The following is a 20,649-nucleotide window of genomic DNA, read 5'->3' as shown; positions in this document are numbered from 1 at the left end:
CTGGGCCTGAAGTGGGGACTGAAGTCGAAGTAGAGATAGAGATAGAGGGAGCTGAGGTTGGAGCTGAAAACAAAACTGACACTGTAGCGGGAGTTAAGGTTGAGGTTGAGGTTGAGGTAGAGATAGAGGCTGAAGAAGCTGAGGCGGGTCCTACCTTTGCCTTGCTGTTTACCCCGAGTCCACTTCGGTTGTAACGTGTGTTCACATCCTCCAAATTCAATTGTGTCGTTTGCTTTTTTTTGTTGTTGTTATTTTCGTCTTTCTTGGCTTTGTCCTCCATTCTCTTGGGATGCGGGTGCAGATCTTAGTGTTAATGTTCAGCCGGGAGCAGGAGCACCGGTTCCCCCATCCATAATGGGAGGGTGGAGAGGTAGCCAAGAGGTGGAGGAGGAGAGGCTAAGATGGCGAGGATTTTTTTTTTATAAAAAAAGGTGGGGCAAGGGCATGCATACACATGCATGACAAATGGCACCTCCTCCTTGTCATTTGTCCCTTCATTAAAGTCCTAACCCCCATACCAAGGACAATGTTGGTTGTCCTTGGGCACAACTTTTAGGCCCCTCTTTTAAAGCCTTTGCCTTGCCCCTAGGACCGAGTGGTGCACCTAGACTTTGTCCCTAGGAACTTCTAGGAAGTGTGCACTTTCTCTAGCCAGTCCCTCGGCCAAACCATTACAACACTTAACCATGGTTAATCCCGGGTTAAGCGTAGGTTGAGTTACGAAGATACTTTACATCACTTTCCACGTCCTCGTGACAATAATGGTCTTGACAAATGGCCCACCTCTGGTGGTTTCACGTGATTTTCACATGGGGGAGGCTCCAGCATTGTTGATTACATCATGGGATCCCCTGCCTTCACATCTCGCATCACTGACTTCACTGTAGCATCTCCCTCCAGGGGCTGATCGCACTTATCTTTTCTTTAGCATCTCCACTCCACGTCGCATAGCACCTTCCACCCCACCAAGTTCTTACTCCACCTTCACATCTCGCATCACTGACTTCATTGTAGCACCTCTCCCTCTAGGGGCTGATCACTTTAGCATCTCCACTCCACATCGCATAGCACCTTCCACCCCACCGAGTTCTTACTCCACCTACCATGATATACGCTTTGACTGCGATCACTCATCTACTTACTCTGGTCGTCTGTACATACTTCTCGCTTATATTGACTTCATACCTCTTTTAGAGGATCGTGCTGCCCTGGTCACCCGCTCACTACACGAGGTCGCCCTTCACACTTTTCCCACACCACCCGCTCCACCCGCCCACCACCCCTTGGGACCGTACCCTGTAATAGTTGGTACGATGATGAGTGTAAGGCTTTACGCCGTCAGCTTAGATTCGAAACCAAAAACAGCCTTCTGAGCGAACTAGATACGCTACGCGAGTACCGTAGGCTGGTACACAGAAAGAAACTAGACTTCATTCGTCGGAACGAGGATGAGGCACTAAACATTTTGTTTAGTAACAACTCTAAGGACTTTTGGCGGAGATTTTTAGAAAGACGGTTCCCCTCACCACTCATTGACACTTAGGTCTGGTTTGATTATGCATGCACACTTTATGACATCCCAAATCAGCCAGTCCCTAACCTCTCACATATGCCACGTCCCACATCTTGCACCCTCTTCACTAGGGGGGGGGGGGTGAAGGATGCCGTAATGAAACTTCATAATGGCCGAGCGAAGGATCATGAGGGGCCATGAGTTCATTGCATATGGGATTAACCTCCTAGCCACGATCTTAGCAAAGCTCTTTAATGAAGCTGTTTTTTTGGGGTTTCCATGCACCTGGACCATTAACACTATCTCACCCATCCACAAGGTAGGGGATCCCATGAGCTTGGAGAACTACATGACCATTATGATTGGACATGTCATGTCTAAGGTTTATGCATCAGTACTTGATTCCGAGGTCAGCAGATTTGCGGACTATTGAGGACTTATTAGAGCAACAAGACAGACCGGATTCCGGCGTGATCATGGAACAATGGACCACATTCTCAAGCTCAGATGTATCATCGAGGAGGCGAGGGCACGGAAGCAGAGGGTTTATTGTTGCTTTGTGGATTTTCGCAAGGCATTTGACACGGTTCCGAGAGCCCACCTCATACGATGCCTACAGGACTTGGGTTATGACCAAGAGATCATTTGGGCTGTCATGGCACTTTACGAGAGAGTTTTCAGGCAGAGTTCGGGCAGGATCTGGGTGGACAGACGAGATCACGAGCACTATCGGAGTCAAACAAGGGTGTCCATTATCACCTACCTTGTTTGGCCTATACATTGACGAGCTTGAGACAGTGATGCAGACACAGGGGGTGGGTTGCTCTCTTGCGGGCACGTTGATCCGGATATTGCTTTACGCAGATGACGTGGCTCTCCTATCTTCCTTAGCAGAGGGGCTTCAGAGACACCTTGACGCACTACAGTCCTTTTGTGAGTCTCATGATTTGAAGGTCAACTTGGGTAAAACCAAGGTCATGATCTTCAATATATCTTGAGCCATCATGCGCCAGGAGCAGTTCATACACCTATCTTGGGGTTGTCTTTTCCAGACCCATCTTCACTGTGAGACATGTGATGCAGGCACGCTTGAGCAAAGGATATGCTTCATTGGCTAGACTAGAGAGGCAGTGCTTCTGCTCGCACTTTTAAGATCCACGGACCAAGGGGTTGCTTTTTGACTCCTTGGTCCGCCCAACGGGTATGTACGGCAACCATATTGGGAGCCAGACTTGTCGGATACAGAGTGGGCCCATGTGGAGCGGCTACAAGTTCTCATGTTATCACGGATGATTCATGGTAAGCCATCCATTCCTCACCAGATCATTCAGGTTGAGTTTGGGTCACCCCCTTTACAGCTAGATGTTGCATTTCAGGTCATCACGTATCTGTACCGAGTCAGGGAGTATGGGGATTACACCTCTGAGCGTAGCAGGCTACCATGGCTAGCTCTGTCCTCTTCTATGGCACTTGCAGTAGGTGGGGACCATAGGTGTTGGTATGCATGCATAGAGAGATGGTTTGAGCGACTCAAACTCCACATGGATAGACTACCTCCCTTCCAGTACAGCATGGATGCTCCGTTTTCCGTCCTCCTATCACATGAGGCCAATCAGGTTATCCGTGAGGATCTATTATAGCTACACACATTTCGGACCTGGTTGGGACCGAGTGAACTCCTTGCCCTCTCCCTGCACCCAGCCTTCCTCCTTTTGTGCCCTCCTCCCTCACCACCTGCCCTCTTCTCTCACCACCTGCCCCAAGCTCCTCGGCTCAGCCCACCCTCCCAACCCCCCCTTCCTCCATCCTTGGATCCTCGATTCTGTTCAAGGTCTGTCTACCTCCCCATTCGCTGCCAGCAGCTCCCCATAACCTTTCCTGCACCCTATGTGTCTGTAGTTCCTCCCCGCCTAGCAGATACCTGTCGATCCATTGAACCACCTTGTGTATTCTCAAAAAACATCTACATTGGGGAAGATGGAGAACAACGGAAGCTCTCGTTGTATAGGGAGGTCTCTACACAACTTGCCACTTACACCCTTGCCCCATGTATCCTCCCCCAAACACTTCAAATGCACGTTGATGCACTCCGTGCACAAAACCTCACTGCCCCTCTCCCACCTAACACCCTCCAGACCATCCTCTGCCCGCAACCCCGAACACTGTCGTCCCGTCCTCACCATGTATTACTTCTCCCTCGACCTTCAGCCCCAGTCTATCCCTCCTCTATCCCTCCAATCTTCAAACCCTAGCTGCCCACCCCATCCTCCTTAACTTCTAGGTGTGGTGTAACATAATCACTGAGCCAACGAATTATCCACAGGAGGATGAAGTGATGCAACTAGCCAAGCTTGACGAACTTAGCCCCCATGGGTCTGTACTCCCGACAGCCTCCAAGCCAACATCGACTGGATACAGCAGACCTATGGTCCGTCTTCCGTAGTTCAAATGCCCAGTGAAGCTTAGCTTCTACAGAGATCACTTCTTACATATCACAAGGGAGGGTTTCATTGACCCACCAGGGTACACAGATTTACCTACCCCACTCACTGAGGATCTCTCTTGGGCAGTTCCGGGTCTCTTCACGTTGAGAGTAGTAGAGCAGAGCGACTACCCAGGGAGAGGCGCATATGCTCATTGTGTGACATGCAGGAGATTGAGATAGAGGAGCACTTCATCTTCTGATGTCTTGTTTACTATGAGATCTGAGGGCGTTTCTACTGCCTCTTCAGAGATAGCTATGGGATTTTGGCCCGATTCCTCTCCTACCGAGACCAGCGGTGTTTGTAGGATTCATTCATGAGGAGGTACTCAGACACTGTGAGAGGATACTCCGAGCACGAGACAGGAGCAGACTTTTTCCTTGGTTGATCCCTCTCAGAGCTCTATCACAGAGTTCTTTTAGCCAGATCACATGGATCCCCACAAGATGAGGCCTTGACATGACCGTTGTCATGTGCACGGATTGGTATTTGACGTGTACTGGGTATACAAGGCTAGCTCAGGTAGCCTGGGGAGGCTTAGGGCTAGGCAGGCTTGATTCTCGAGTTGAGTGGCAAGGCAGGCTTGATTCTCGAGTTGAGTGGCAAGGGTACGAACCAATTAGAGGTCTTCGCTATTTTTGGCGCTTGGGGCCCGAGTCTATATAAGGGGGCCCAGGGGTTCAGTTCTCAGAGAGCCGATGGGAGCAAGTCTCGTTCCCAGGTGCTAGGCCTGATCCTGGATTGAGTCGCGGACGCGCGCTTGCATCATAGCGTAGCCAAGGCCCAGTAGCACATCCCAGGCTTCACAGCGCCACCTGGTGGTATGGGACACCAGGCTGGTTAGGATCTGGTTGGGAGTTCGTGCCAATAGCTCAGCTCGTGGCTCGGAGGGGACATCTCTTGATTCAGGATCACATCCCGTAGATGTCATGGTTGGGTGGTGAGCAGCCTGCTCAGTTTCTTCACGTTTGGTGTGTTCTTGTGTTTGCTTGCAGGTCAGGGGTTTCAGGAGTGCTGGGGTCGTGTCAGTTGGTATCAGAGTCAACTCCTGAGGTAGGAACTTCTATTGCGAGAATTTTGGATGATTTTTTCTCGAGGTATGCTCTAATTTTGAAATTCATTTTTATTACTTTGCCAGTGCTTGATTGGTTCATCGGTTAAGGGAAGTGGTTAAGATTAGGGAAAGAAGGTAGGAGAATGCAGAGAGTGAGTGAATTCAAAGTTGAACTGAGGTGTTAGGTGAGAGAGAGAGTAGGTGTAGCTTGGAGGGACAGAGAACGATTGCAGGGGAGAGAGATTGCAGGAGAGAAGCGCTCGTAGGAGTGAAGCGATGGGCTGATTGTTGGTAAGCGATGCGCTGAGGCGGAGCTTCAGTTGAACCTAGGTACGGGAGGCTGGAGCAGTGACCACGAGGGCGCCAAGGGCTGTTCGCAGCCAAGGAGGGAGTCAAGGGGTGCGCCATAGCTTGGAGCAGGCCACAGGCAGGCTGCGTCAATTCGGGGGGGGGGGGGGGGGGGGGGCTGGATGCTAAAAAAAGCACTACCCCTCCAAGTCAGGGAGGGGGTGCTTTCTTAGAGGCTGAGCCCTCTAAAAGCATCGCTTCCCACTCTAGACCTTATCACAGCAGCAGCTCCTCCCCTACGGGCAGATTTGTGCGCAAGCCTCTACCCCCTCCAAATCCCCTTCCCGATTTGACGCTCTGGTTCCGCCTGCTGCAGACCTCCATACGGGCCAGCAAGGAGCTTGACTCCTGGATTGACAGCCTCCGCCAGCCCCTTCTCCTTTCGTCCAGCCAGCCTCTTTCTCTCATCTCCCTCTGTTTCATCAGCTTTTCTCTCTGTTCCAGCCTCCTACTTTCGAGACAACCTGTTCCTTCTCTTCTCTCAGCCTATTTTCTTCATCAGATTCGATTCAGTTATGGCTGATTCTGTAGACCCCGAGCTTGTGATGGGAGACCAGGATATGAACTACCATGCGGAGGATGACCAGGGTCTCTACGATGATCTGAATACAAAGACAGCCTTCAGTGAATTCACCACTGCTCTTGATGAAAAGTTTGAGCAAGTTAACACGAATCAAACGGGGTTGACACAGCAACTCCAAGGGATTCAGACTACACTCACACTTTTGACTAGCACTGTTCAGGCGCTCACGCATGTGGATGCCATGGCTTCAGTGTTAGGTCTGAACATCACTCTAGATCTTTTTCCCGGAGATCAGAAGTCTCATACCAAGGAGGTTGTTGACACTTGGTTGCAGAAGTGGCAAGTACACTTCTAGTTTCACCCTTACCTGGATGACAAGAAAATACAGCTTGCAGTAGGGTTTATGTCAGGAAAGGCTTTATTGTAGTGGCAGGAACTCCGACCCAAGCCTGCAACATGGATAGAATTCGAAGGGGTCTTCAGAAAAGAGTTTCTGAAGGAGAAAGATTACAATATTGTAGGCAAGCTCAAAGCCCTCGATATGTCCAAGCTGAATCTGACTTTTGAGGTTTATTTTCAGAGGTTTCGGGATTTGCAGACCAGAGCTACAAAGATGGATCCAGTGACCTTGTTAGGTTTCTTTGTGGATGGTTTGCCTGACTCGTATAAGTTACAGATCAAGAACAACAAGTGTACCACTTTGCAAGAGGCCATGAATTACGCTCGCATCTATGATGATACCATGGCCAGCACAAAGGGAACCACAGTTGCTGACACGGGTGGGAAGAACAAGAGGAAGTTCTTCCAGTCTACCACTGGTACCGGGGAGTCGAAGTCTTTAGACAACGCCTCCAAGAAACATTTGACTCAGGCGAAGAATGGTCGTGCCCGTTTCCTTCGTACCTTGAAGCTAAAGAAGGAAGGACGTTGCTTCATATGCGAGGTGCGGGACCACACTAGGAATGATTGTCCTAATCGCAAGAACCAGAAGCAAGCGCCGGGACCAAAGCTCCATGCGGGTCTAGATACCAAAGCTAAGGGAGCTAATCATGTTTCGATGACAGGTATTTCTGTACATGTCATTACCTGCCCACTTTCTTGTAACTGCATTTTTAATAATTCGTTATTTGGTTCTGATGATCTTTTCCGAGTTTATGGAGAAGTTAGAAACCAAAGAGTTCACATTCTCTTTGACCTAGGCAGCTCTCACAACTTTGTTAATTACAAACTTGTGCAGAAGATGGGGCTGTCCACGATACTGAGTGATCACACCTATGAGGTGTAGCTTTCAGTTGGGAAGCAGTTTTGGGATCACAAGATTGAAGCACTTTCTATTCGGATTCAAGACTACACAGCTGCTCTTACGTGCTATGTCATGCACTTGGAGCTTGTGGACTTGTTAATTGGAATAGAGTGGTTTAAAACCCTCGATATTCGGATTGGATGGAAGGAACATACTCTTTCTTTTTTGGATAAGGACACCCAATTTTGTATTCAGTGTGATAATATTCCCGCTTCTCAGGGACCTATTGTATCTGCGATGCAGCTTCGGAATATAATAAACACTTCTCATTATGATGTGTTTCAGTGTGTTTTGATTCCACTTTCTTCATTTGTTGTCTCTGTTAATAACAAAAAAGATTTAAGTGTATTTGAATACCGTGAATTGAGAACGTTATTGGATGATTTCATAGATGTATTCCCTGCTCAACTGTCGGAAGGTTTACCTCCAAAGAGGGCAGTAGATCATCGCATAGATTTAGTACATGGGGCTCAGCCTATTAGTGTTTCCCCTTATAGGATGAGTCAGCTTGAGGAGGATGAGTTAGCTTTATAGCTACAAGATTATTTGAATATGGGCTATATCCACCCAAGTAAATCACCTTAGGGAGCACCTGTCCTCTTAAGAAAGAAGAAAGATAATTCGTGGAGAATGTGTATAGATTATAAATGATTGAATAAAGTGACAATTAAGAATCGATACCCTCTTCCTCGTTCCGATGATTTGATAGACCGTTTGTCTGAAGTGAAGTATTTCACTAAGATTAATTTGCGTATGGGTTATCACCAAATCCGTATCTATGCTAAACACATAGATAGACTCGCATTCCGAACTAGGTATGGCCACTACGAGTTTCTCGTATTACCTTTTGGTTTGACCAATGCTCCTGCCACCTTCCAGCAAATGATGAACGATTTGTTCCGAGATTTTATGGGCAAATTCATTGTCGTGTTCTTAGATGACATCTTGGTATATAGCTAAACGCTAGAGGATCACATTGGACACCTCCAGATTGTCTTAGTTATTCTACGACAGCATAAGCTCTATGCCAAGATGAGTAAATGCAACTTCTTTATGAAGGAGATCATTTACTTAGGACACAAGATTTCTTTTGAAGGTATTAGCATTGATCTGGATCGTATCCAGAAGGTTTTAGAATGGCCTATCCCTCAGACTGTGAAACAACTTCGTTCTTTCCTAGGATTCACGGTATTCCTACGAAAGTCTGTGCGTGATTATTCACACATCACGACACCCTTGACAAACATATTGAAAGGTCGTGGATGCAGGTCTACCCAGCCGATCTCTTGGAATGATGCATTGAACAAGGCTTTTGAAACCTTGAAGTTAACTATTAAGGAAGCACCCGTTCTTGCTTTACCCGATCCTACCCGGCCTTATGTTTTAGAGGCCGATGCGAGTGATTTTGCGATTGGGGCAGCTTTATTCCAAGAGGGCAGACCTGTAGCTTTTGAGAGTAAGAAGCTAGCCGACACCCAATATCATTGGCCCACACTAGAAAAAGAACTCTATGCAGTTGTGTATGCTCTAAAAGTTTAGAGACACTACTTGTATGGTTCGAAGTTTCTTGTATTGACTGATCACAGTCAATCAAGTATGTGTGTGATGGGTCTGAATTGAGGGGATGGAAGGCTAGATGGGCAGAATTAATGCAAGATTTTGATTTTGAAATACATTATGGCAAGAGTTCGTTGAATAGTGTGGCGGATGCCTTAAGTCGAGTCAAGTATGTAAATGCTATGTCATTTACGGAAATATCCTCAGACCTATTTCAATCCTTGAGAGGGCTTTGCGTAACTAATAGTCATTTCAGTTCTTATTGGCAGAAAGTCGAGGATGGGAGCTCCATGGTTGACCAGGACTCAGGGATTGTGCCACCTACGGTACAGGCGGTGGGAGGTCAGTGGATGATTAGGAACAGCTTCCTGTTCCGGAATGGAAAGATATGTGTGCCAGATGTTTTGGATCTTCGATCCAAGATTCTCTGGGAGTGTCATGATGCTCCTAGTGCTGGACATCTAGGTATACATTGGACTCGGTCTCTTGTGAAGCATACCTTTTATTGGCCTAAGATGCGTGCATTTATAGAAAACTATGTCGTAGGTTGCCGGGTTTATCAGGTTACTAAGGCAGAACACCTTAGAAGTGCGGGTTTATTACAGCCATTGCAAATCCCGGGCAATAAATGGGAAAGTATTTCCATGGATTTTATTACCGGTTTGCCAAGAATGCGCAAGGGTCATGACTCCATTTGGATCATAGTGGACCGTCTGACAAAAATGGCTAGATTCTTACCTACTAGAACAACTATTTCAGCTATTCAGTTGGCTCACGAGTTTGTGGACCACTTGTTTAAGTTGTATGGTTTGCCCTCTGACATAGTCAGCGACAGGCACTCAAAGTTTACAAGTAACTTTTGGACACTTGTTTTTGAGAAGTTGGAAACTACTCCAAGTATGAGTTCCTCAGATCATGCACAATTTGATGGCAGTACAGAGAAGGTCAACCAATTGGTTGAAGATATGCTTCGGGCATATGTTTCAAAGAGACAGTCTTCATGAGAAGATTATCTACCTATGATAGAATTTGCTTATAACAGTGCAAAGCATTCGAGTACCGGTTACAGTGCTTTTATGCTTATGTACGGGTTTCAACCTAAGTCACCAGTTATGGTTGGGTTAAAGGGAAAATCCAAAATGATGCTGCAAAGACATTCTTGCAAGACATGCAAGAAATGTTGTAGTTTGCCAAGGAGTCTATTAGAAGTGCCCAAGATCGGGACAGATTTTATGCCATAGAAAGTATTTGACCAATCAGGATTGCGTAGAATGGGTTCTGAAGCCAGAGCATTCTTGATTTGTGCAAACCCATGATCACAATCCTCATCTCAAGAGAAATCAACCCCATCTTTTAATGTCAAAGCAGCATATTGATCAATGAAGCGGCGATAGTATCTTGCTAGATTGACAAATGGCTTCTACCTTCTCGAGGTTAGGCTTGACGCCCTCGGATGAGACAATGTCCCAGTAACCTCCCTTGAGTGGCTCCAATGATGCATTTCTCAGGGTTGAGACTGCCATTCGCATCATTGACCCTTTGGAAGGCCAACCTAACCTTCATGGCGTGCTCCTTACTACGTGACGAGAATATACAGAAATCATCTAAAAACACCTCCAAGAAATCCCCCAAATAAGGAGCAAATACCATCTGCATAAATCTTTGAAAGGTAGCAGGAGCATTGGTGAGGCCAAATGGCATTACTTTGAATGCAAATGTCCCCCAGGGTGTGGCAAATGTGGTTTTAAGCACTTCTTCGGCAATTCTGATTTGATAAAACCCGGAGTAACCATCACAGAAAGTATACATCTCATGACCACTTACCTTCTCAAAAATGAGGTCTTGAAAGGGAAGAGGATGATGGTCCCTCTTGGTGGGTGCATTGAGTTTCTTATAGTCTTTGGGGTGACTACCACTGGTGAAACCCATTGAGTATTGTGAACCGGAACAATAAACCCAGCTTCTACAAGTTTCTGCAACTCTGAGCGCAAAGCATCGGTCTGTAGGGGCCCTAATCTCTGATACTTTTGAGCCACAGGCTTCACATTAAGCTTCAGCTCTATCTTGTGCTCTATGGCAATCACGTGGCGAAGGCGACGGTAGCTAGTTGCGAAAAGGTCAGGGAAATCTTTGAACATTTCTAGGAATTCATCTTTCTCACTTGGAGTGAGGTCTAGGGAAAGCATAGATTCAAGCTGTTGAGGACTAGCTGTTACCTTTTCTGCAGGTGGCGGGGTTGGAGACACCCCCATCATGTAAACTTCCTCATCTGAGAACTCCTCCCCCCCGTCTGCTTCTTCCATTGATTCAGACACCGAGGATGAGAAAGTATCACTGTCTTGCTCCTCTTCTTCTTCTGGTTCCGTGGCACCTGGTTGCACCGGGATCTTCTCCTTAGAAGCACTAAAAGACATGTGTCCTGTCTTCCAATAGTTGACTGCATCACTCTTTCTCAACCATGGTCTCCTGAGTATGGCTGGGTAACTCCTGCCTGTATCTTCAATGTCCACTACATAGAAATTGACGGTGGTGGTCAACCCATTGACAGTGATGGGCAAATCCTCAATGACTGCCATGGTGGCGAGTCGTCGACCATCTGCTACCTTGATTCGAGTGGAGGAACGCCTTGTGCATTTCAAATTCAATTTCTTCATGATTCGGGGCACCATCATATTACATGCAGCTCGCGCATCAACACACACACTTTTGACACGACAATTATCTATGATGACATCTACTGTATGTGGGTGCCGATCAATTTTGTCAGAGCTAAAAGAGACCTCTCGTACCTTTCTCTTTTTCTTGCTTCTCCTTGTTGAGAGCCCTTGTTGCAGCTCACGTCTCACCTTAGGGCTTAATGCTATTAGTTGAGGGAGCGTGATGCTGAAAGACCGATGAGCAAGATCCTGAACGATCGAATAGTCCTCTTGCCCCGAGCCGATGGGAAAATCCGAGGGCGACCGCTTACTCATGTGAGATCTTTTAGTCTTCTCTGTTGGTGGGTCTGTCATGCCGAGCCCTAGAAACCTTTGTAGTGAGATTGAGAATAAACCATTCAAGACGAGCTTATCGCCAGGAATTAACAAGCAGATGCGCCAAATCTCCCCCCAAGCTTGGGGAGCATCCCACCCTTCGAAGGACACCCTTTTAATTATCTCCGAAGCAGCAAGTAGCTCGATCACCACACAATGAGTAGAATTGAAATCATAGTCCTCCCAGTGTATCACTAGTTCTTCACCTTGAATCATCCACGGTGTACCATCCCACCCGTCGTCTCCTTGAGCAATGCACTGTACAATCAGTTGTTGAAGATCGACATGAAGATGAAGAAAGAGATCTCGCCCATTGGTAGCCGTAAGGCGCGGAGAACCAGGCACCAAATCATTAAACTCGTCGAGAAGTGACATAAATATCCACTCTCCTCGTGTGGTGTGCGTCCGTGAAGTGAACTTGAAAAAGTTCAGAATCTGCGATCTAGTAGGAGATATGAGTAGAGCACATGAAGTGAAGTACTTTTGCTTTTTACAACATGTGAAAACTCCCTACGGTTAGAGAGTTACAGTTAATGGGATTTCAATATATAAGCAATATCAGTACATTTTCATCACTTCTTATCTGCTGGCCCAATGATAAGTCTCCCTTTTGTGAAGGGGGAGGTCTTGGGTTCAAATCCCACTCTTTAATAAAAAGAGAGGAGAGGAGAAAGAGAAAGAGAAGGAGGAGGAGAAAGAGAAAGAGAAAGAGCAAGAGGAGGAGGAGGAGGAGGAGGAGGAGAGGAGCAGGAGAAGGAGAAGGAGAAGGAGAAGGAGAAGGAGAAGAAGAAGAAGAAAAGAGGGGGGATGCGGGATCTGTTACAGTTTTGCAAAAGCCCAGAAAAACTATCCGCGATCAGAAAACGTAGGAGCCCAGAAAACCGTCGCCGTTTGTCCGCGATGTGCACACAGGAACTCAGTGGGAGCACGGATGTTACAGTTCTACAGAGCAGAAGATTCGCCAGCCAGAATACACGTAGGAACCGTGAGCATAAAGCAGGCAGACTGAAAGCGCAGAAGCAAGGAGGTTTTGCAGCCGTAGAGACAGGGGAGGTACAAAAGTAGAGAATTGCGCACGGAAGAGGCCGCAGAGCGGCACCCAATCGTAGGAGTAACAGATTTTACACCACCAGCCGTGGAGATTTCGATCCCAACAGCCAGACCATTTCTATTAGCCGGAAAAGAAATAAAGACAAGAGGCTAGAGGATAAGTTTGGTGACGCTCGAGGGCCATAGAGGAATAAGGAACGTGAGGGGAGGAGTGTTAACATGGGTGGGAAAAAGGGATTAAGAGGGGAGGGAAAGAAGTGGGAGACTATGGCACAAGGGGAGAGGGAGAGGGGAAAGAGAAGCATGTACATGATGGGAGGAGGAATGTAAAGATGGAGACATCAAGGGAAGAGGGCCATGCTTTATTTGAAAGGAAAGGAAGGGGAAATCAAAGTACTAGCTAGGTGGCTTTACAAGAATGAGCGTGTCCCATCAAGGAATAGCCTCCTCCTTTTATAGCTAAGAGAGAGGGTCTTTCCCAATAAATGCATCCTCCCACATGCATGGTGTGTGTGGAAGAGTCTCCCATGTGGGCTAGGCGGTTATGCACTCTCAATTGTGTGCGATAATGCTTGGCCATATTTTTCCACATATATCAACTCCCATATCCCAAGTCTATGATACTCCCTTGGTCTCTTCCCAATTTTATAATACGTTTAAACATCTAGGAGGACAAGTGGAGGGTTGGCACAAGGAATCTTACCACCTTATCCTCTATCCTATATGGAGGGAATAACCCAATATAATATCCATCTCCACCTATTTTATATTACTTCTCCCATGTACTTTGGGCCATATCTCACTAAATGCAGGCATGGGACCGCCTAGGTGGAGGGGTGGCACATGAAGGAACCATGCCACCTTACATTTTATAATATTATTACCATGGATTATGTACATCACACGTTATGGGTCCTCTTACGTGGAAGGGTGGCACATGGTCATGCCCTGCTACCTCAACCCTGGGCCCTATGCACACCATATTTTATTATACTATTGCCACACATACAAGCACACACTCATATTTATGCCTTTTTACTTTGGTCAAATTTATCCATAACAACACACACACACACACACACACACACACACACACACACAGACTCAGACTCAGACTCAGACACACACACACTCAGACTTAAAAGTCACACACTTTTTTTTTTTTTGGTGAAACCAAGATACTTATATTATGAAACATTTATTTACATCTGGGCAGAGCTCAAAAGAGAGCCAAAGCCCTATCCATCAGAAGCAGTAAAAGAAAAGATGAATACAAGAAACATCCAAATCGTCCTCATGTAAGGCATCATAAATGAGGCTCGGAAGAACTCATATGGATGCTGAAGGGGAGAATTCAGATATGCTTGATTGCGCTGCAGCCAGAGGGTCCATAAGGCCCAGTATCTGATCCAGTGGAAGAAAAGAGAATACTGTGACAAAGAAGCTGATAGTCTACCATACATCCAGAAAAACCTGTAGAACCTATGTGCTGGAAATCAGAGAGATAAGAAATAGGAGATTCTGTCTAGAAGATCTCTGGAATATGAACAAAACCACAGTAAATGCGGAATAGTCTCAGATGTAAGGTGACATCTTGGACAAAGAGGTGAAGCTATCCGTCTTTGAGCCAATTTCACCCCTACTGGAAGAATACCAATAATACATCTCCATAAAAAGAGTCGTTGCTTCAATGGCATTTTCAACTTCCATATCAATTGCAATTTTCCTTTCCACCAGGCTAATGACTTGTTCAAATGCCATAGAGAATTAGCATGATGGGCAATCCAGGGAGGAGGTAATATCAATCGATAAGCCTGTATAGAAGTCAATAAATGCAAAGGCCTAGAGGATATGCTTATATTTGAAGACTGAAGGTGCCAATCTTGAAGCCTGTCTTTGACATTCAATGTCGGAATCGGAACCAGAGGGAGTAAGAGATCAGCAATAGCTTTCCAAATAGGTCTATGATGCATCCCCAGATTATATTGTCGACATGCTACTGGAAAAGTGAGAATATTTCCTTGCATATCTACCACGTCTTCAATGAACCGGATACCCATTTTCATAAGATTGTAAGCTCTGATGGGTTGTTGAACAGCAAGGGGAGAGGAAAACACAGCACTCCAATGAATACTTTCCATTCTTAGTGAGGAAGCTATAGAAGCAAAAACACAGCACTCCAATGAATACTTTCCATTCTTAGTGAGGAAGCTATAGAAGCAGGATGGGGAGACCATTTGATGTGAGAGAGTACTTGCTTCCAGTCCTGAATCAAGGAATTAGAAAATGGACAAACAGGGATTTTACCTTGAAATTTGCCAAGTACTACTTCCGATGGATCAACTAGCCAATGTCCATAAGCATGTGTGCTCATCTGTCCATACAAAATTGCCAACATAATAGACCAGGGCTGCTCTTGTTGAAAAAATGTCTTGAGCATAGTGATCTTTCTTGCCAACACATGAAATTGGATGTTTATTATATTTAAACCACCATGCATTCTTGGTGAGCAAAGCAAGTCCATTTTGAGCAGCCGTAAAGCTTTTTTATGAAGCTTAGTTTTCCAAAAAATCTCCATGGCTTGAGACATAAAGGAAGTGAGATCTCGAGATGACCAATGTAATAGAGGAAGGTAGAACTGGACATAAGCTAGAACAATAGACTGGACGATTCAAAGCCGTACATGCAGAGGCCAAGTGGAGATCTTCCAATATTCCAATTTGTCCTGAATTTTGTTTGACACCCACGACATTTGTTGCACTCAGACTCAAAAGTCACACACACTTTTTTTTTGTGGGAAGAAATCTTTTATTTCTGTAGAATAATTACATTCATAGTTACTTCAAAAACGAAGTAGCTACTACTCAACTAAAGATCTCAGTATAAGCTGTATACACATCCTGATCAATCAAACGAGTCTGAAAGCAATCGTAGAATGATTGTTGCAGAGATCGTTTGAAAAAAAGAAAGGATGAAAATAGTGGATCACCAAAGACTCTATGATTTCTATCCCATAAAGTCCATAGGGTCCAATAGCGCACCCATACAAAAAATAAATCAAAACCCTGTCTCTGTGGATGAAAGTGAAACAACCAGAAAAATCTGCCAAAAGTAACAGTAGGAAATCGCTGTCGAAGCCTCTGTCTGATGAGAGCAATGAGATCAGAAGTATTTGGACAGGACCAAAAGATGTGAAACACTGATTCAATAGAGTGCTGGCATCTGTGACAAACAGCTGAAGCAATATGTCTGTGTGCGAGTAACTGTCCGGATGGAAAAATGCCAAAGAGAACTCGCCATAGGAAAAGCTGTTGTCGAAGAGGGACTTTGTAATGCCAAAGGAGACGCAGCCTTTTTCTCCACCACTTCATTGGACGATCCATATGCCAAACAGTATTTGCTTTGTGGGAAATCCAAGGTGGAGGTAATAACACTTTATACAGTGATGACACTGTGATATGTGAGAGCTTCAAAGGACGGGCGTATAAGGAAGGAGAGCGTAAAATCCAATCCTCAAGCCGATTCTGAAGTTCCAAATGAGGTACCGGCAAGTACGATTGGAGCATCACTGAAATTCTATGCCATAAAGGACGATAATGAGCTCCCAAGCCATATTTGCGAGCAGCCATAGAAAAAGATAAAATTGTGCCATCATCCTGAAGTACATCCGCCACAGATGAAATGCCTTTGAAGGAGAGAAAATAAGAATGTCGGGGTTCTTGTATGGCCAAAGGAGGGTGGAATACTTTAGACAAAAAAATATTCTCTATTCTCAAAGAGTTGCCCGAGAGAGAGTCCCTGCCATGCCATTCCAAGTGGGATAGAATGTGTTTCCAATCAAGAAGCAGATGGGAGACAAAAGGGCAACCTCTGATCTTGCCTTGGATAGAGCTAAATAAAAAGTCCCACTGAGTAGGCTGCCAATTCCCAAAGGCAGATGTATGAAGATGTAATAAGAGAGAGCGGATCATGAAAGCCCAAGGCTGATCTCCTTGCATAAACTGTATCATCATTTTCCCTCTGTGAGCAAGTAAATGCATTTGAATATTGAGAATGTTCAAACCCCCGTGCATCTTTGGAGAACAGAGACGATGCATAGAGAGTAATCTGAGACTTTTCTTGCCATGTTTTGAACGCCAGAAAATTTCCATGATAGCTGACATAAATGAAACCAGATCTGCCTTAGTGAACATAGTGAGAGGCAGATAAAATTGTATGTATGCTATCAAAATGGATTGTGTGATTCGCAGACGAACATGTAATGGCCAAGTTGCAAGCTTCCAATATTCAAGTTTTGCCCTTAACTTTACTAGCACCCAATCAGTTTGTTGTGAACGGGTGAGTCCCCAGCCTAGAGGATAACCAAGATGTCGAATGAATTGAGAAGCGGGGACAATTTCCCCAGGCCACAGAAGGTTGTGCCATTCCTGTGCATGTAATGGCAGCAATTTTGATTTCTGAAAATTTACCCGAAGGCCAGCAGCCAATCCATATGTAGAAAGAGCATGCATAATCATGGACAGATCAGCCCGAGTATTTTTTGGAGTAAAGAATGAATCATCACCATATGCATGAGCAATCATGCTGCGACTGCCAAGAATCTCCAAACCGTGCAACTGGTCAGTGTCCAAGAGGTGATCCAGATATTGAAGCAGTGGATGAGTGGCTATGGCAAACAGTAAAGCACTCAGGGGACATCCTTGCCTAACAGAACAAGCAAGAGTCCAGGATGGAGAAATATCTCCTGAAAGTATGCAGGCAGCCTCACTATCTTGATATAGCCAATTGATGAGTTGCTGCATTTTTGTGCCAAAACCCAATGCTTGCATAGTCGATGAAATAAAGTCCCACTGAACAGTATCAAAGGCTTTGGCAATATCAACTTGCAATAACAAAACATCCTGCTGTGTGTATTTGGCATATTCAATTCCAATGTAGGCATTAGCAATGTTATCTGTGATATGCCTACGCGGGACAAAGCCATATTGAACAGTATCAAAGGCTTTGGCAATATCAACTTGCAATAACAAAACATCCTGCTGTGTGTATTTGGCATATTCAATTCCAATGTAGGCATTAGCAATGTTATCTGTGATATGCCTACACGGGACAAAGCCATATTGAGCAGGATGCAACCCATCATGTAAAAACCCCTTTAGCCGATCAACAATCATTTTGGTAGTGACTTTGTAAATTACGGGCATAAGAGTGATAGGTCTCCAGTCTGCCAAAGACTCACAAATTTGTTTTTCAAAAGTCACACACACACTCAGACTCAAAAGTCACACATACACACACACACACACACACACAGAGACTCAGACTCAGACTCACTCTCACTCTCACTCTCGCTCTCACTCTCACTCACTCACTCACTCACTCACACTCACACACTATAAATTGCTCAGAGCACGCTGAGGACAGGAGTGTATGTGTCACAAGTTTACACAGCATAGCATAAATTGCTCAGAGCACTCTGAGGACAGGGGTGTATGTGTTGCGAGTTTGAGGAAGATGAATGCCATTCTGAGATGGGATTGGGTTGGTGACGGGCATTGACTAGAGTATTGGCTTCAGAACTGACAATTGTGCTGGCGAGAGTACTTCAGTGGGATACTTGGCTTGTTTGGACAGCAAGCAACAATACGAAGATAGAGGTGCCAATGCTTGTTAAGATGGAGGCGTTCCAAACAGGCACAAGAGGAGCTTTCTTGACAGAGGCACTCGGTGATGTTTGTTGGTTGGTGGCCTGGTTCGCATGAATAATTTTGCAGAGCTCTTACTTAAGAGTGTTGCTGACGGTGAAGATTTCTCAGGAAGGACCAGAGAAGGACCAGAGCCATATGCTGGAGAGGTTTGATGACTAGGACAAAAACTACTTGTTAGAGACCGAAAAGCCATACAAACAGGAGTTTTATTAACCTTTTGGGCTCAGGGCTTGAGTCTAAGAGGAGGTCATTTTGAGCTTGTGGTAGTAGACATCTTGGAGAAATTACAGGGTTTCTGGATGCGTGTTGTGGATCATGTGGGTTGCATAGGGGATTGAACCAGACCTAGGATATTTGATATTTTTCAGGGTCTGGATGGTTGCAAGCTCAGAGGGTGACAAATAATTGTCCCTAGAGATTGTACACGAGTGGTGTGGTGTACTCGACGGATAGTTTAGGACCGAACCAGCTGGTGATACTATGATTCTTATGGAGTGTTATTTGATTTCTTGGTTGATCTAAGGTTTGGTATAAATTCTATTTGATGACACAAAACCCAAACGGGCGTTTCATAAAATGTTTCCAAATTTCTTGTGTTTTCAAAGTCTATAAAAATTAGTCTATCGGCACTTTCTTTCATTTTTTGCTCATGGCTACTTGCTGATTATTGCAGTGACCAGCTTCCTGTAAGCACGAAATTCGATATGCGAAGTGATCCTGGTGTTGTGAGGAATTACGGACGGCTATTGTTGGAGATGGTAGCTGCTGTGCCTGATGGAGTGGTTTGCTTTTTCGTCAGTTACTCATACATGGATGGCATTGTAAATAGCTGGAATGAAATGGGGATTCTGCAGGTAAGATTTTTTGTTACTTCTAAATGACATCTTTTTGAAATGGTTGGCTCTTTTTCAATCAAATAGGTTGCAGGTTAAGATTATTTATAACGTTGTAGATGGTTTGCATATTGCCAACATCGGTTATTTTATATATTATAAAAGAATTGATCTAATGTAACAACAAAAAGAGCAGCACCTAAGTTTGCATTGTATACAAAAAGGTATGGTAATGCTTAATTCTCCTTCAGTTGTCAGTCCTACTTCTATGACTGTTCTCAACCTCACCTATTGAAGCTTTCCTAGAGCGGCTCTTGCTGAACAAAGAGATCTTTATGCCCCTTTTTCCTCAATCATGGAGGGAATTCTATGGTCCCTAGGTTTGTGTAGTGGGCGGACTTTGTGTTAGCAATGGTGGTCTTTCTTTTTTGAGCAATTCTTTCCTTTTTGGCATTTCTTTGTATTCTATTAGCTTGGTCGATGAGCTTGAACTACTTGAATTACTTTTTAAAAGAAAATGGGAGGCTCCTAGATTATGATGTCTTCCCCCACAAGTGCACAAGTAGGATTGCTACACACACAGGCTGCAAAAGAAATGTGGATCACAAGCTACAATGTATAAATTGAAATCGAACAACAGATCGCTGCATAGATGAAGAGGTGTGAAGGAGAAACCATTTTGTGGCTCGGAGTGGCTTCACGTAAAATCTAGGCCTTCAGTCCCCCTCGTATGTGGCCCTAACACATTGTGCCTAATGAGAATGCTAAACTTAACATACATACAAGGGTAAATATGCTCACTTGGTTGACTGTCCAAAGGTGTGTGGAGTGGTGAGAGCATGCTTGGATAACATGTCGGAAAGCCACCTAGGGCTGACCAATAAAATGGGACCATATGGCACCAACCCCCTTCAATAATGGTGGATGTATGTGGATTCTCTCTCTCTCTCTCTCTCTCTCTCTCTCTCCACAGAGTTTGGGACCTACCTCCCGAGAGACTTCTAAGGCTGGCACTAGAGTCCTCCATACGACTAGTAGAGAGGGGGGTAGGTACAGCATGGTTTGCACGCATCACCGCATGGTTACCAGTCACAGCATTCGGATGGATCGGCTTCCCCCGTTTCGATATAGCATGGATGCACTGCCCGAGTTGATCCCACGGGATGAGATGAGCTGTATCATACGGTTAGATCTCCTCTAGCTCCACACATCTTACACTTTGGGGGGGGGACCAGGAGTTCCCCA

The 20,649-nt window shown here is 45.3% G+C and overlaps 1 protein-coding gene across 2 annotated transcripts in view; it reads left to right on the top strand.

Moving 5' to 3' along the window:
* Positions 1-20,649, top strand: part of UVH6 (RAD3-like DNA-binding helicase protein) — a 113,418-nt gene that overhangs the window by 61,583 nt on the left and 31,186 nt on the right. For both annotated transcript variants that reach the window (XM_087379927.1, XM_087379930.1), the window contains exon 5: positions 19,245-19,425. In XM_087379927.1, coding sequence (XP_087236053.1) covers positions 19,245-19,425 — 181 coding nt within the window. The remainder of the gene's footprint in view (positions 1-19,244; positions 19,426-20,649) is intronic.

Source organism: Dipteris shenzhenensis, chromosome 1, assembly GCF_047967505.1.
Source record: "Dipteris shenzhenensis isolate YYH24624 ecotype China chromosome 1, Dip_SZ_1.0, whole genome shotgun sequence".
Classification (NCBI taxonomy): Eukaryota; Viridiplantae; Streptophyta; class Polypodiopsida; order Gleicheniales; family Dipteridaceae; genus Dipteris; species Dipteris shenzhenensis.
Note: the sequence above shows the minus strand (reverse complement) of the source record. Positions and strands in the feature narration are given on the sequence as shown.